General features: G+C 34.3%; 1 protein-coding gene across 1 annotated transcript in view; it reads left to right on the top strand.

Moving 5' to 3' along the window:
* Positions 1 to 15,254, top strand: part of LOC129753599 (maternal protein pumilio) — a 63,225-nt gene that overhangs the window by 160 nt on the left and 47,811 nt on the right. Inside the window, exon 2 of the mRNA XM_055749433.1 lies at positions 234 to 590. Coding sequence (XP_055605408.1) covers positions 234 to 590 — 357 coding nt within the window. The remainder of the gene's footprint in view (positions 1 to 233; positions 591 to 15,254) is intronic.

Below are 15,254 nucleotides of genomic sequence, written 5' to 3'. Positions count from 1 at the left end.
CTTTGAACTGTTATTGCAATCCACCCAGCTCTGGATGCGTTCAATCGGAATAACTCCATTCCGGCTGAACTAGTTTCAAACATTTTCCGATTCAATCGGAAATTAATATACATATTTATATTCTCCGGCTTTGCTACTGTGTCGTCCACTTGCAGCAGGAGCTTTCGACCACCATATTGCGCCTCGATTGCAGTTTTGAACTGATTCCATTTTTCTGTCTCTCTTTCTTGCAGCAACTTTTCCGATCTAATCCAGGCCTAACGGCTGCCAACTCGGCCGTGCCCGGTGCCCCAAATGGACAACCACTGCCACAGTCGGCCCTGTCACTATCGGCCCAGCAGCAACAGTTCCTGGCCCAGCACAATGCCCAGGCCTATGCGGCGCAACAGGCCGCCCCGTACGTCATCAACCCGGGCCAGGACCCCTCGCCCTACATGGGTGCCCTCATCACGGCCGGCGTACCCCAATATTACGGAGTGGCCGCGGCACCCTGGGGAGTCTATCCGGCCAACCTGATCCCGCAGCAGCAGTCACAGCCCCGGAGGCCCCTAACACCCTCGCAGCAGGGCGCCGAAAATCAACCCTACCAGGTGAGTGTCCAACGTCCGACAAAAAGGACCATAATTCGACCCACTCAGTGCCATAATTGACTTCTCTGGTCTCTGGGAAACTGTCCAACTCTCTTACTAATATTCGAAAAGCCAATAGAAGAGAGAAAGAGACCAACTACCACTCTTTAACCCCATTTTTTCCCCCTGGAAACCATTTCCCGGAACATTTACGATCGAAGTTAGTGCACCTCGAACTTCGTAGTTGTCGTTTATCGAGTTGTACCAATTAAGCAATTTTAGTCACTTTTGCCTCCCGGGGGCTGGTTGCCAATTTTTGCAACCCCTCATTGACGCCACAACTTTTTTTTTCGCTACCCTCAAGCTTGTATTGATGTGTTCTGTTCTACTACCTATACAAGTAGGATAACATCAGCCACCACGTCAGTTCGTTCATTCCGTTCAATATAAACTAATTAATTGTATTTGCCATGCTTTCGTGATGATGGCTGCCACTCCGATAAAGAGGGGAAATCATAGTGTCACATCTCTGCTGGCTGGGTTGGGTAATTTGTTTTCGCCCGTTGGCTCCATTCTTACGTACTCAATGGAAGCTTGATTTTTGTTTCGTATGTTTTGATGAATCTACTCATCGCCACTTACTTTTGGATTAATTGACTGCAATTGAACACGTTCGCTTCATTTGCGAAAACAGTTCTTTTATGAACCCCCTCCGTTGTGCATCGTTTTTTTGTATATTTTTGGTAGTAGGAACTATTTGGGTCTGACTAGACTAAGGTTGCCAGATTTTTTTTCAGCACGTATCCGGGTTAGACAAATCTGGACTATTTTATCTGACAACCTGGCATAATCCGGGCAATTGATTTCAAAATTGTCAACCAAAAATCTGGGCTATTTGGTCAAATCCTCAACCAAAATCTTGCAAAAAAAAACTACAAAAAATATTTTTCCATCAAAACTTTTCAACAGATTTGAAATCGTATTTTAAGCTTCCATTAAACCTTTCATGATTATTTTTATAGAAAAAACAAAATTACAACACAACTTGTTTTGTTTTATCTGGTTCATTAGATGAATAAATCTGGGCAAAATCCGGGCGTTTTTTTAATGAGATCCGGGCAACTGGACTGCACCGGACTTTTCCCAAATTTCGTTTTCAATATCCGGGCAAACCCGGATAAAACTGGGCAATCTTTCAAGCTTAAACTAGACCCATACGAACTTACATGTGTTTGCCGGGAAAAGGTGCAAATGTGTGAGATATATTTAGGTACATTTTACGACATAACTCAGCTTAAACCATTTTACTTACAGCAGAAGTCGTAAGATATTATAGAACTCAAATACATCAAATTCGTGAATCCGTTTTTAAAATTGGCAGCAGGGGGAGGGTTGAAATGTTGTTATTATGTTGATCTATAATTTCGTAATTTAGTGGGTTTTTAAAGTAAACTTAAATTCCTTTTAATAAGCGATATTTTTGTCCAAATCATGCCAAAAACATTTTAGAAATGGCTCTGACGCAGATTTGAAGTTATAATATTTTCTAGTTTTTAATAATATAATTCTATGATTGTATAGAAATCGGAATTTTAATTTCATAAGTATAAAACTTTCTTAAAAACCGAGATTTTTAAGTTCAGCGCATACATTTCAGGGCTCTGAGCTGTTCCCGTTCTTGATCATAAATATTTGAAATTAAATGTATGTATTTTAAATTTACGAAACGTCGTAGAAAAATATCTCGAGCATAAACTATTTTTTTAAAGCTCAAGTATACGCTTGAAAACTAGAAATACTTTATATTTTGTACCATAGTGCACTTTCTTTACTAATATCTGGAAAAAAGACCTAAAATAGAGATGAAGAGATATGTAATGAATTTTTTTCTATTTACAAATAATTTTATTAAGGCATTTAAGGAATAAGTGAAAACAATTAAAATTCACACGTTGAAATCAGATAGTTTTTTTTATTAATTCACATCTCGAAAACTTTGATGTTCAAAACTTCATCAGGAGCTCTTTTTTTCAAAGAAAAGTTTGTGCTGCATCGTAACTTGAAAAAAATGAGCAGCCATGTAACAAACATATTAGAAATAATGAGCAATTTTTAAGAGTCCGACCAAAACTCAAATAAATTCGTTTGAACAAATAAAGATGAAATGTTAATAGAACGAAAAAAGATTGACATGAATTTAGTATTCAGTCAATCCTTACTTACCTGTAAATGAACCAATTTTCTTGGAAAGTTAAATTTTTACGGAGACTTTATTATAAAATGTTATTTTAAAATAATTTTAATAATGAGTTTTTTTTACGTTACTTTACTAGTTTTTGGCTGTTTTGAATTGAGTTCACGGTACGTTTATAAAAACCAATAATCAAATATAAAAAAATGCGGGAAACAAAAAAAATAAAATGACCTGCCACCAATTTATTTAGTTAATTGAATGTTATGGTGAAAGAAGATACCAAGTTTTAAAATGATTTCAGTATACATTCTGCGCTTTTACTAGTTACTAGATTTTTTAAGATATAAAATTTTGAAAATTGCAGTTTATAAGTGATCGAATTACGGGATCACTTTTGAACCTTCGGAATGTTATGCATTTAAAATTTATCACACAAATTCAGAATTTAAAAAAAACAAATTTCACCTTGGAATAGTTTTCAAAAGTTTTGATTAAGATTTCATGTGTAAAGTGTAACCGAACCGGCCACCCTGCATTTGGCTAAGTTTTCGTCCTTTCGATCTTCCAAATATACGTCCTCCGATCTCAGGAATCAAGGGTTGATAACCCTTTTCGACGGTTAATTTTTGGCATAAAATCTTCGACCTGACGACATTCTTCCAATTTCCGTGCCTATTGATACCTACACTCTGAAAAATAATTACATAAAGGATACATAAAAAGTTACCTAGATTTTTGCTATCCTTAAAATATGTATTAGGGTGGCAGCCAAATGGGTGATGTCGAGTTTCGAAAACCAACCATATACATTTTGTAGAAAAAACTAACCTGTGCAAAATTTCAGCTGAATCGAACTTGATTTAGGGGTGCCTCAAAGCACTCAAAGTTTCGGTATTTTGTACCCTCAAAAAACGCATAAAAAGTCCAAATCCTCTATTATCTCGGAAATTTTTTTTGTCAAAATCGATTTGAGAATCACGATAGGGGAAGCCAAAAGAAAATCCGGAAAATCGAAATTTTAATTTTGATGCCAAATGACTTAGAAATGCATGAAACGTTGAGATCTGGTGTTATCTATCGACTTTCTCGGGCCATTTTCGAAAAACCGATTCCCAGAAAGTCGATTTTAGTCCAAAAAATTTTTTTTCGAGATAACACCAGATCTCGACATTATATACATTTTTAAATCATTTGGCATTAGAATTTAAATTTCGAATTTCCTGATTTCTTTTAGCATTCCCTTACGTGGGTTTAGAAATTCTGTAGTCGATTTTTGAAAACAAAATTTTTTGTGTGTCATGTGTATACATTTTAAACTGCTCGAGTCAATATGTCCTAAAGTTTTCATCTAACTAATCGATAAAACATTACTACGAAACTCTTCATCATGACATCAAAATTAAAATTTCGATTTTACAAATTTCCTTTTGTCGTGTGTTGATAGTTTTTGAAATTTTAAAGTGGATTTTTGACAATTTTTTTTTCTGTTCGTGAATACATCAGATTTCTAAATTTTATGCATTTTTATATCATTTGACATTAAAATTTAAATTTTTCCGATTTCCCTTGGTCTCCCCGTTGGTCATTTTTGAGGGACAATACTGAAACTTTGAGCATTTTGAGGCACCCCTAAATCAAGTCCGATTAAGGTGAGATTTTGCACAGGTCAGTTTTTTAATCCAATGTTAAAAATGTTAATGGACGGTTTTCAAAATTCGTACATGAAATTTTTCCCATACTATTTTTTTCCTATTGCCACCAAAATGTGTATATTGAAATAAAATATAAAATAAACAAAATAAAATAAAAAAATATATTAAATTCGGACAAAATATTTTATTGCGTTTCTATCTATCTTTCAAAAAAAAAACTTGATTGTCTTTGCGGATTGTACTCAAAGCTGCCGAAAAAAATTCTGTGTTTTGAAGAAAAAAAAATCTGACTTTCTGCGATTTTAACCAAAAAATCTGTGACCGTTTTCTGTGATTCTTTTTCCATTAATTTCATTCAAAAGCCATGACAATTGCGTCTTTTTACATTTTACTTATGAAAAATCAATTAACATTACCAATTTTATCATATTTTCAATCAAAGACAATCATTCAAAATTTATATTGACATAAGAAATAAAATTTCGAAAAAACGTCCAAAGCTTTAAAATTCTGTGAAATCTGTGAATGTTGCTAAAATTCCGTGTTCTTTGACACAGATTCTGTGATGAAAATTGGATCAAGATTCTGTGAAATTATAGATTTTTCTGTGATTTCGGCAACCTTGATTTTACTACCCAGCAAAATTGAAGACCGTTCCAGCTGCCTCAATTCTTCATTGAGTCAAAATAGCAGAAGATGCAAATAACAAGCCAACAACGAATCAAGAAATTTATATTTAACCCCCTTTTGATTCTTGTAAATCAAGCTAAAATTAACGTTATAAAAAAACCTACATGAATTTGCTAGTAAATTTAACGTTTTTTTTTTCGACTGAGTGTATTTTAATAGGTTTGTTTTGCCTTCAGCCTTAAAAAAGGGAAAATTATTTATTGGTTCCGATCATATTTTTTTCAACTCTGGAATTTTATTCAGATTTCAAATTTTAATCTATATATATAAAAATGAATTTCTGTCTGTCTGTCTGTCTGTCTGTCTGTCTGTCTGTCTGTCTGTTCCCTATAGACTCAAAAACTACTGAACCGATTTGCATGAAACTTGGCATATGAGGGTATTGGAGGCCAGGGAAGGTTCCTATAATAGTTTGGGATCCCTCCCTATTCCTGGAAGGGGGGAGGGGGTCTTTCATTTAAAAGTAATAAGTCTTCATAACTCGAGTACTGATTAAGCAAATCATTCCAAAATTGGCATGGGTGGGTACTTGGGTACGAGGAATGTTTCTAAGTATACTTGGTACCCCTCTCTCCTTTCAGAGGGGAGATAGAAAGGGGGGAGGGGCCTACCTTACATTTTTTTACATAACCGGAGAACTAATCAAGCTAATGAAACCAAATTTGGCATGGGAGGGTAGTGAAATACGAGAAATAGTTCTATGATTATTTCAGACCCCTCCCTTTTTCTATTGGAGATACAGGAAAGAGGGGGGGGGCCTTTAACCCCTCATTTATTGCATAACTTGAAAACTATTCAAGCAAATTAAACCTAATTTGGTTTGGAAAGATATTTGGGTACAATAAATAGTTCTATGAATATTTAGTACCCTTCCCTCCTACCAGTGAGGAGATAGGAGGGGGGGGGGAAGAGGGTTCCTTTACAATTTTAAGCATAACTGGAAAAATAATCATGCGAATGGAACCAAATTTTGCGTGGGAAGGTATTTTATTACGAGAAATGTTTCAATGATGTTTTGAGAACCCTCCCTTCTTCAAGTCGGAAAATCTTAAGGGAGGAATGTGCTCATATACAATTTTTTACATCACTCGGGAACTTACCCAGAAACTGGAACGAAATTTGGCTTAGGAGGGTATTTGGGCACTAGGAATGTTTCTGTGAATATTTGGTACTACTGCCTACATCCAGTTGCGTGATAGGAAGGAGAGAGGATTGCTCCTTTACAAATTTTTCGTATAACTCAAGAACCAATCGAGCAAATGGAAACAATTTTGGCATGAAAAAGAAATTGGATACGTAACATATTTATTTGCTTATTTGAGACTTTTTTCTCCTTCAATTGGCGATACAGTAAGGGAAGACGGGAGCTCACATATCATTGTGTGCATAAACCAAGGACTTATCTAACAAATGGAACCAAATATGACATGGGAACAATAATACAATCGAGCAAATGAAACAGAATAGGGCATGGGAGTGTATTTGAATATACGGAATGTTTCCTCTTGACTTCCTCCTACCAGGTAGGGGATAGGTAGGAAGAGGGGCTCCGATACTAATTTTATAGCATAACTTAACAACTAATAATGTAAATGAAATCAAATTTGCAGGAGAGGGTATTCGAGCACAAGAAATGTTTCTACAGCGGTTCAGCACCCCTTCCTCCATTCAGTGGAACGATAAAAAGTGGGAAGAAGGTCACCCATACAATTTTTTTTAAATATTTTTATAACTAATCGAGAAAATGGAACAAAAAATTATGAAGGGGGAGATATAACGTGAGGAGAGGGTCAACCATTTTTTGAACAACTCAAGATATTATCCAGAATGGAACCGTATATGACATAAGATCGTATTTGTATACAAGAAGTGTTTTTCTGATGTTATACGACCTTCCTTCCTTCCATTACCTAGGAATGAAAGAATGGGGGAGTGGGTCTCTCAGGTAAAATAAGTGTCCCGTGACATTATTTTGTTACAAAAAATGTTTCTAGGATAGTTTGATACCCTCTCTACATTTGAAAGACAGCGAAGATTCCATATATAAAAAATATGTTGACATAAGTTATAAACTTATGAGGCAAAGAAATCCAGAGTCATAGAAAGGATTAAAACATTGATTAAAAAAAATTATTAAGATTTCAAAATTAAAAAAGGTTCATTTCATTTTGAATAAACATTTAAATGATTTTGAAATTGAATTAAGAATGTTCTGCAAATCAATGAAAAGCTATATGACTAGGTACCACACATTTCAATAATTTTTGGAAGGTGTAGCAAAGCACACCGGGTCAGCTAGTTAAGAATATAAGATTAAGTTCGGGATTCAGTTCACAAAATCATGATTTTGCATTATTCACAGTTGAAAGTGATTTATACTGGAATCTTTAACTGTTTTTAATGAATTGCGAGTATTACGACATTGCAAATTCAGGAACTGCTAATTTTTTTTCATGTATACCATTGTTTGAAGTTTTCTGAACATCAAATTTTAAAAAATAAAGCTTTTATAATAAACTACTGAAAGTTCAATTCTGCTCAACTCTATGCGTATATGATGATACTAGTACTGACACGTCTCTTCCATGTGATTTCAATATTTATTAGATTTTGTTGGTTCCCCCAAAAGATTCTCAAGTTTGTAATGAAAGGTTTAATTTGGTCATGAGGCTATTAAGGACTTCTCAATAGAAAACGAAGGGCCGAAGAAGGACTTTCCAGTTAACCATATTGCATTTCAATTTTTGTTTCCAATAAGTTTATAGGGTTTCTGGTCTAAATGTCATGTGCGCTTAATGATAGTACGAGGTATTTCCCTGAACTTTATTTTTTTATTATTAAATTTATTATTCTATACTGTTCTGAGTTATTTAAAGTTATATGTAATAAATTTATTATCCTTGTTTAAAAAACGTATGATTAATTATAACTCTATTTTCAAAATAAATTCCAATTCGAAATTCAATTTTGATTTTTCTCTCAATTTTCATAAAATTGTCTGCCATCGATAGCATTCCCAACTTGAAAATAGCTGAAACGAGAACAATGTTGACCAATATCCACCATCCTCGTGAAAGCCATACTCAACGAGCGGGAACAAATTCAATCCACCCAGAAATGTATAGATATTCGAATGTTGTAATCCATTTTTCCGGTCACTTTAGTTTAGTGTTTACCTTTTCAGAAGCCGCGCCGCGCCGTGCCGTCCAACGTTCTCCAATCAACTTTTAATCCCCTTCTATTGCTCTTCGCTCGCATCACACATGTCACCTGCACATTCATATACATGTTCAATGTTTTCATTTATGCATAATTTAATACTCTTCAATGTGTCACCTCGCTCGACCCTTTCCCTGTTGCTGCTATCTGATGATGGTGGTTGGTGAAAACAATTTCCACCGATAACGGTACCCAACGAAAATCATCCCCCCTTTCCATCGAATGTTTTATGATGATATTCATTTATTCAGGGGCGTTTCCCCGCCCTCTTTTTTTTCTCACTCCCTACGTTACGCCCCCGTAAGGTCATTTTAGTCACTTTATTGCATTCGAGTTTTACCCCGGCCTGTGACAACACACATCTTTCGGCTATGAATTTGTAATAAAAGGTGAACCCTTTTTCACCTCCCTTTTCCCCACCAATTACCTTATTCAGAGTAGGATGTTCGACGCGATTGTAATCGTCCTTTCCAACTCAATTCGCGTTATAGTTTGAAACATTTCCGACTGGGACCAATGATAGTAATATAAATAGTAGGGGATGATGGTCATCGATGCCGCCTCCAGTGTGCAGTTGGCACACGTTTTGGAAAAAAACGTCCCTTCTACCCAACCTTTTTCCGGGGGAAAAGTTTAACATCAATTTAAATGGGTAAAATGGAGGACTGAAAAATCCCCCTTCAGTCCTCCTTTTTTCAGCATTTCAAAGGTCTCAATAGAGTCATCAGGACGGTATCGACATGCAACAAATGGAACTTTTCCTCTTTACCCCTTTTCTCGCTTTTGGGGTGGTTTGGGGTGGAAATTTTCCACGATGGACCTATTGATGAGTGATTATTGCTATTAAAAATTGATATCACATGGAGGGAGAGCTTCAAAACTATTAACATCAAACAGCCTTAGGGGCTGAATTGATGGGTGGAAATTAAACTTTCAGTAGGTGTGATTTCGGAGTGTGACTGAAGATAATGAATGGCCTCCATATGAATCTTTAAATCAATTTTTGAATTTTTAAATCTGATATAAATTATTGCTATTCCTAGCATTATCGAATTATTTAACATTCCAGATCCAGATCTCAAGATCAGTATTTTTAGCGTGAGTTTTAGCTCTATGAATTCCAACTTTTAGTTACTAAAATTATGTCTCAGTAAGTGAATAAAATGTTCGTATTTCAATGTTTAGGAACATCGTTTCTTTTTTCAAACCAAAAACTTTAGTTACTTTCATTGAATCTTTAAATCAGCCTAAACTTAGCTGACATAGTGAAATTTTATTGTTCGAACCGGGGTATGGTCATGATCTTCGTTCAAAAACGCCTTTTTTTGATCATTTTGTTTTTCGGCTCAATTTTCAAACATCAACAAAATTATACTAAATTTTTTTCTTCATAAATATATAGTAAACATGTAGATGATTCCAAAATGGAATATTTTCTGAAAATAGGTTCAGTTGTTTTAAAGATACAGCCAAAAAAGTTATCCGGGTCTATATGACCCTAACCGGCAAATTGTCCTTTTTTTTAACCGCAAAGGAATGTTAGCATTGAACATGAATTCTGTATTTAAGGTTTTTAACATTTCTATCGATATTCAAATTAATTCTACTAATTTTCAAGTTTTTGTCCTGTCTTTCCCCTCTAAACATCCTTTAATTTAAAACCTAGGATCTGATGTTTGATTTTTGTTTCTCTGACCAGCATTTTTAGCTTCTAAAACTCTAAGCATTCTGAGCATTCTAAGAACCAAATTGTTTTCTGAACAGAAGTTTTTTTTTTAATTCCAGTTCCAAGATCTAAGTGAAAAAAGTTCATCCAGGTTCAAAAATTCTGTCCTTGTGCTAATTTGGAATGACTTTTCCGTTTTATTTTTATGAATAAAACAATCCAATTTGTATCTGACGTTTCGGCCGCAGATTTGGGGCTTTTTTTAACGAAAACAAATCTGTCGTTTTATTTGATTAATGATTCTGTCCTCTTAACGCTGAATTGGTTTTCAGTTTGATAATAAGATTTTAAAAATGAGCCGAACAGTAAAATTGAAGTCAGACTTATAGCGATCCTTTTTCCTTTTGCTCGATTTTGGCAATCCATTTGATTTGTGTTTCTAATATAAAATAAACAAATATATTTTGTTTAGAACATAGAAATTTTATTTCAAACTTTTGTTTTAATATTACGTTTCTAGATTTTGAAAGCTTCAAGAACCCTTGAGGTAGGAGTAAAAAATTTACAAATTTTTAGTAGATATTGATGATTTTTAAATTTCTAGTAAATATGATTTATTTTATTTCAAAACTACAACAATTTACATAGAAAATCACGCATTACAAAAATTTGAGGCATATTTTCATCATTTCATTTGTTGCATTTTACATGGTTCTTTTCACTAACTTTGGTGATTTCCTTATTTTGCATACCTATGGTCTCTGGGATTGGATGATATTAGAATTTTATTTCTCTGACTTCTGAAATTTCCTAATTGTTGTAAGTTTTCGTATAGTTCTGAATCTGTGTATGAATCTAAACTCTGAATGTAAATTCGTTAGGTTGAAGGCTGAATTGCAGATTATTATATCAGATTAAAGCATTTCCATAGCATCCATAGCAAATTTCAAATTTGTTATCAAATTTTGATGAACGGCCTTTATTAAACATGCACTTCACTTGATTGTATTTGAATTTGTCCCATAATCATTCATATCGTTGGAATTTTTTGCAGTAAAAATCCATGAAATCGCGTCGAAAAAGCAAAACAAATCCCTATATTTATCATACTTCAATACCTAATTTTGCAGAATAACATAATGCTAAACTAATGTGAATAAACGCGGGCAAAAATCGGTCAGGTTTCCAAAAAATTAGGAAGTTTAGGATCAACCGGACTTGTCTCGAATTTTTCTCGGATATCCGGGAATAAACCGGACAATCTGGAATGCCTAAAATTAAAGATGAGCATCAGCATCAGTAAATCCAGTGACAAAGTTATTATTTTTTAAGTCTCAAGAAAAATATAATTTCGTTTGGTAAATATGTACCGAACAGAAAAGTTATTTTGAGGATTTAATCAATTTATTTAATATTGAGTAATTTTAAAGTAACAATAAAACTCACTAAGATTGATTGATTAAAGCTGGTATTGTTCTACAAAAAATTTTCTTTTAATTTTTTCATTAGTTAAAATTTGGCCCCGAATATGGAATTTCAATATTATCAGAATTTGGTTATCAGATTGCCCAGATTTTACCCGATTTTCCCACTTTTGCAAAATCAAACAAAAAGTTGACGAAATTCAAAAAAAAATTGAGATATTTCAGATATCCTTTAAGGAAGGCCAAGACCAAAGGCCGAAATGTTGGAAAATTGATGGGGGGATATTGAGGAAAATAACGCGGATTCGCTCGGCTCAGATATTTGCAGGGAAAATTGGAAAGCTCAGTTAGCAATCATTCCGGGGATTGTAGTTTCAATTTTTATTTAAACATTAAAATTGAAGGTCTGTGATCAGATTTTGGATTCTATATCCAATTTATTGTTCTTAAATTTCAGTTTGAATAATCAATTTCAAAAAATCCTGATTCTAATCTTGGTTTTGCCTTTCAAACTAAAACTTTTTGCATATTCCATATTCGAAACTCATAATTTTGGAATATTTATAGTTGTAAACTATTTTTAACATTTTGATTTAATTTTTTTTCCTATGCAAATGTCGGTTTTTGGTTCATAGCAATAGGATTTCTTATCTGGAAGATTCAGAAATCGTTTTCAAATTCGGAATTCAAATTTTGAACTCAAGTTCTAAGACAAAATTTAGATTCGAAATTAAAATTAAAAATTTAGATTCAGATTCAGCTCGAAGTTTTAAGGATTCAAATTGCAGGAGATCGTAGTTTCAAAATTTAGATTCGGGATTCAAAACTTAAATTTGATATTTCGAAGTTATGTCAATTTGGAAACACCAACCAGAAGTAATCACAAATATGCATTCTCAATTAGGATTCATTTTAAAGATTTCGTTTTTAGAAAAATATTCATTTTTATTTTCAAAAAAAAAAAAAAAATTATGAGTTTCTAGTTATGAATTAAATCATAGGTGGTAAATTTTTTTTGGTCAAAGAACTTGTACTTCAACTTTAAGTTAAAATTCTACTGCAAATATACTTTACTCGTTTGTTGTTTAACATTATTTATAATGCAAATTCTTCTTATACAAAGTTTTAAAAATAAAGTTTTTAATTTTAGTTGAGTTTACAAGAGTAGAAAATAAATCTGTATTGAACCGCGAACTTAATCTGTCACTTTTTTTTGTAAACATTTGATAAAATTTTCATCAATGCCAAAAATGGGTATCTTTGTGGTTAAAAGGATTAGCTTATTACTTGCATTTGAATAAATACACAATTTTTTCTTAAAAATGAAACTCTCATAGTTTCTTATTTATTTTTTCAAAATTTTATATAAAAATTGGCATCTTCTCGGACTTATTCGCGAAAGTTCGGATTTAAAATGAATACTATTAATGTAAAAAAAAATTCAACCCTGAATAATTATATAGAACCTTCATATTTTTCCAACTATTCTTTATGCATGCATTGTTCAAGCAAGGCCCTGAGTTTAAGCTCCCGATCAAAGTATCTACATAATTATTATGGCTTCGTTTTTCAAACAATCAACTTGGAATCCTCAAATCAAAAACCGACTCGAGAGTTTTTAAGGCAGTGTTAAAATGATATTTTAGTCACAAAATTTGATAAAAAAAATCTTTTGACAACCGTTTGAGTTCTGTTATATTATAAATTAACCGTTAGATCTCCTCCTCTTTTTCTATTTAATAGGTGTTATTAAAGCAATAAATCATGTCTTTATGTAAAAAATTGAGTTGGTCTGATTTTTTAAATTACATGAAAATTACTCAGGTTGTGTTCAATTTTTATTTATTTTTATAGACCCTACCATTTCAAAGCGAGATTTTTGTACAATCAAAAATTTTGTCATGTCAAAACTTGCTGGTGTTCTGAGTTTGATAAAAATCAATCGGAAATAGTTCGAGTTGTGTCGTATTTTACATAAGAGAGCACCTACCACTGTTTTTGAAGTTGAAGAAGTCTTTTTTTTAAACAATACATTGTATCATGTCAAAATATCCTTATGTAATCAGTTCTGATTAAATTCTCTTGAAAATAATTCAAAATGTGTCAATTTTTCATTGTTATTTTATGGGTGTTTATCCCTCTCTCTTTCAAGATAAAGGAGCTATTCAATGCGATGAATTAAATTTGGAATCTGGTGTATCAAAAATAATTCAGATCACTTCAATATACTTTGAGTTGTGTCATGCTTTTGATAGTTTTTATATGGACCCCCGAAAGGGAAAAAAACCAAAAAGGATTCATGAAAAGGCTAGCCAATTAATTGAAAATTTCCAAAGATTACTAGGAAGAAAATAAAAAAAAAAATCAAAAACTTCGATGAACTCTGGAAAAATATGAATAAACGTTGATTTTAATCTTATCTAATCTAATCTAAATTTTAATCCAATCGCCAATTTTGTTTCAACGAAGATCGACGTTGACTTTTAATGTTAAATCTAGCTTGTTCCTCGAATCCGAGTCCAAACAGTAAACCAGTAACTGGGGCACATTGTTGAATTCCTAGAAATCGTTTGGGAGGGCACAGTAATTGAGTCCTAATTCAATTAGGGAATGTTTTCATGCAAGAATGTGCTGTTAGTGTTTTTGTTTCTCCAAATTCTTGTGCCTGAATCATTGTGGCAACATTCTTGCACGCTACCAGAAACTCCTGAACGTAACAATTAATGGCTGGGTTAAAATTTGTTGCATCCAACGACCGTTAACTAATTCCAACAAGTTGCTCCTCGATCGTGCAACCCAAAACTTTTCCCCCGTATTATAAGAAAAGTAATTTTCACATGCATTTTCAAGTGGATGGATCGCTTACGTAAGACCTCTGTCGACCGGGGCAAAGTAAAAGTTCTCCCCACGATGACGTGTGCCGCGTCGTTAATTAAGTGCTAACTATTCATAACCAGGTCGGGTGTGTGTAAGTTCTACTACCTAGTTTTGTCTTTTAGCACCCTGTTGATGCCGGTGGCAAAGTCGAAACCGACCGTGAAAAACTCTGATCTGAAACCGCGCCGTGAAAGCGCTCACGCACAGCTTGTTTGTTGATGTTGATAGGAGCAGCGGAGTTTCTGGCATAAAATTGCTCTTAATTAGCAACTTTTGGCCTGGTCGCGTGTGCTGTTGCAGACCAATTTTCGATGGCAGGCCACACTTAGACCGCAACCCAAAACCAGAACCAAGAACTTGCGACCAGGAGGACAGCGAGCGATACGTTTATGAGGGTAAACGTGAAACTCACACGCCACACGCGAAACGCTAAATGTGGAAGAATCTGGTTCAGGTTCTGTGCCGAAAATGGCACATGGTCTCTTTTCGAATAAACTAGGGATGCGCGCAACAAGTATGTCGCGAAACGAGACACACGTGTGTGCCACATGGCCATGTGTGGACTGTCGCAATTCGCAGTAATTGGGGTTCCGCAAATAGGCCATTAGACCCGGTGTGTACCCATATTAGAACTCGGTCTGAGTTGGACGTTCAACCACTACTACCGGTTACTGTAGGACATGACTTGGCCATGTTCGTTCACGTACAACACGTTACGGCTCAGTACATTGACCGAGATGTTACTGGCATGGCAGCAGCTTTTTCCAAGACCTCAGCACCGGGAAGGAACTCATTCGTACTGGTGCAGCAGTAGCAATCACACATTCGTTTGGTGAAAGTGCAACACAGCCCCATTTTTTTTTTCTCAAGTTTGTTTCATGCCGTTGAGCTCGCTCATGTAAACGTAATTTTTGCCTGCCCGTAGCATGTTAGAACCGGTTAGTTGTTGGCTAACTCCTGCCT

The sequence above is a fragment of the Uranotaenia lowii genome, chromosome 3, assembly GCF_029784155.1.
Source record: "Uranotaenia lowii strain MFRU-FL chromosome 3, ASM2978415v1, whole genome shotgun sequence".
In the NCBI taxonomy this organism is placed as follows: Eukaryota; Metazoa; Arthropoda; class Insecta; order Diptera; family Culicidae; genus Uranotaenia; species Uranotaenia lowii.
This window is presented reverse-complemented; position numbering and strand designations above follow the sequence as displayed.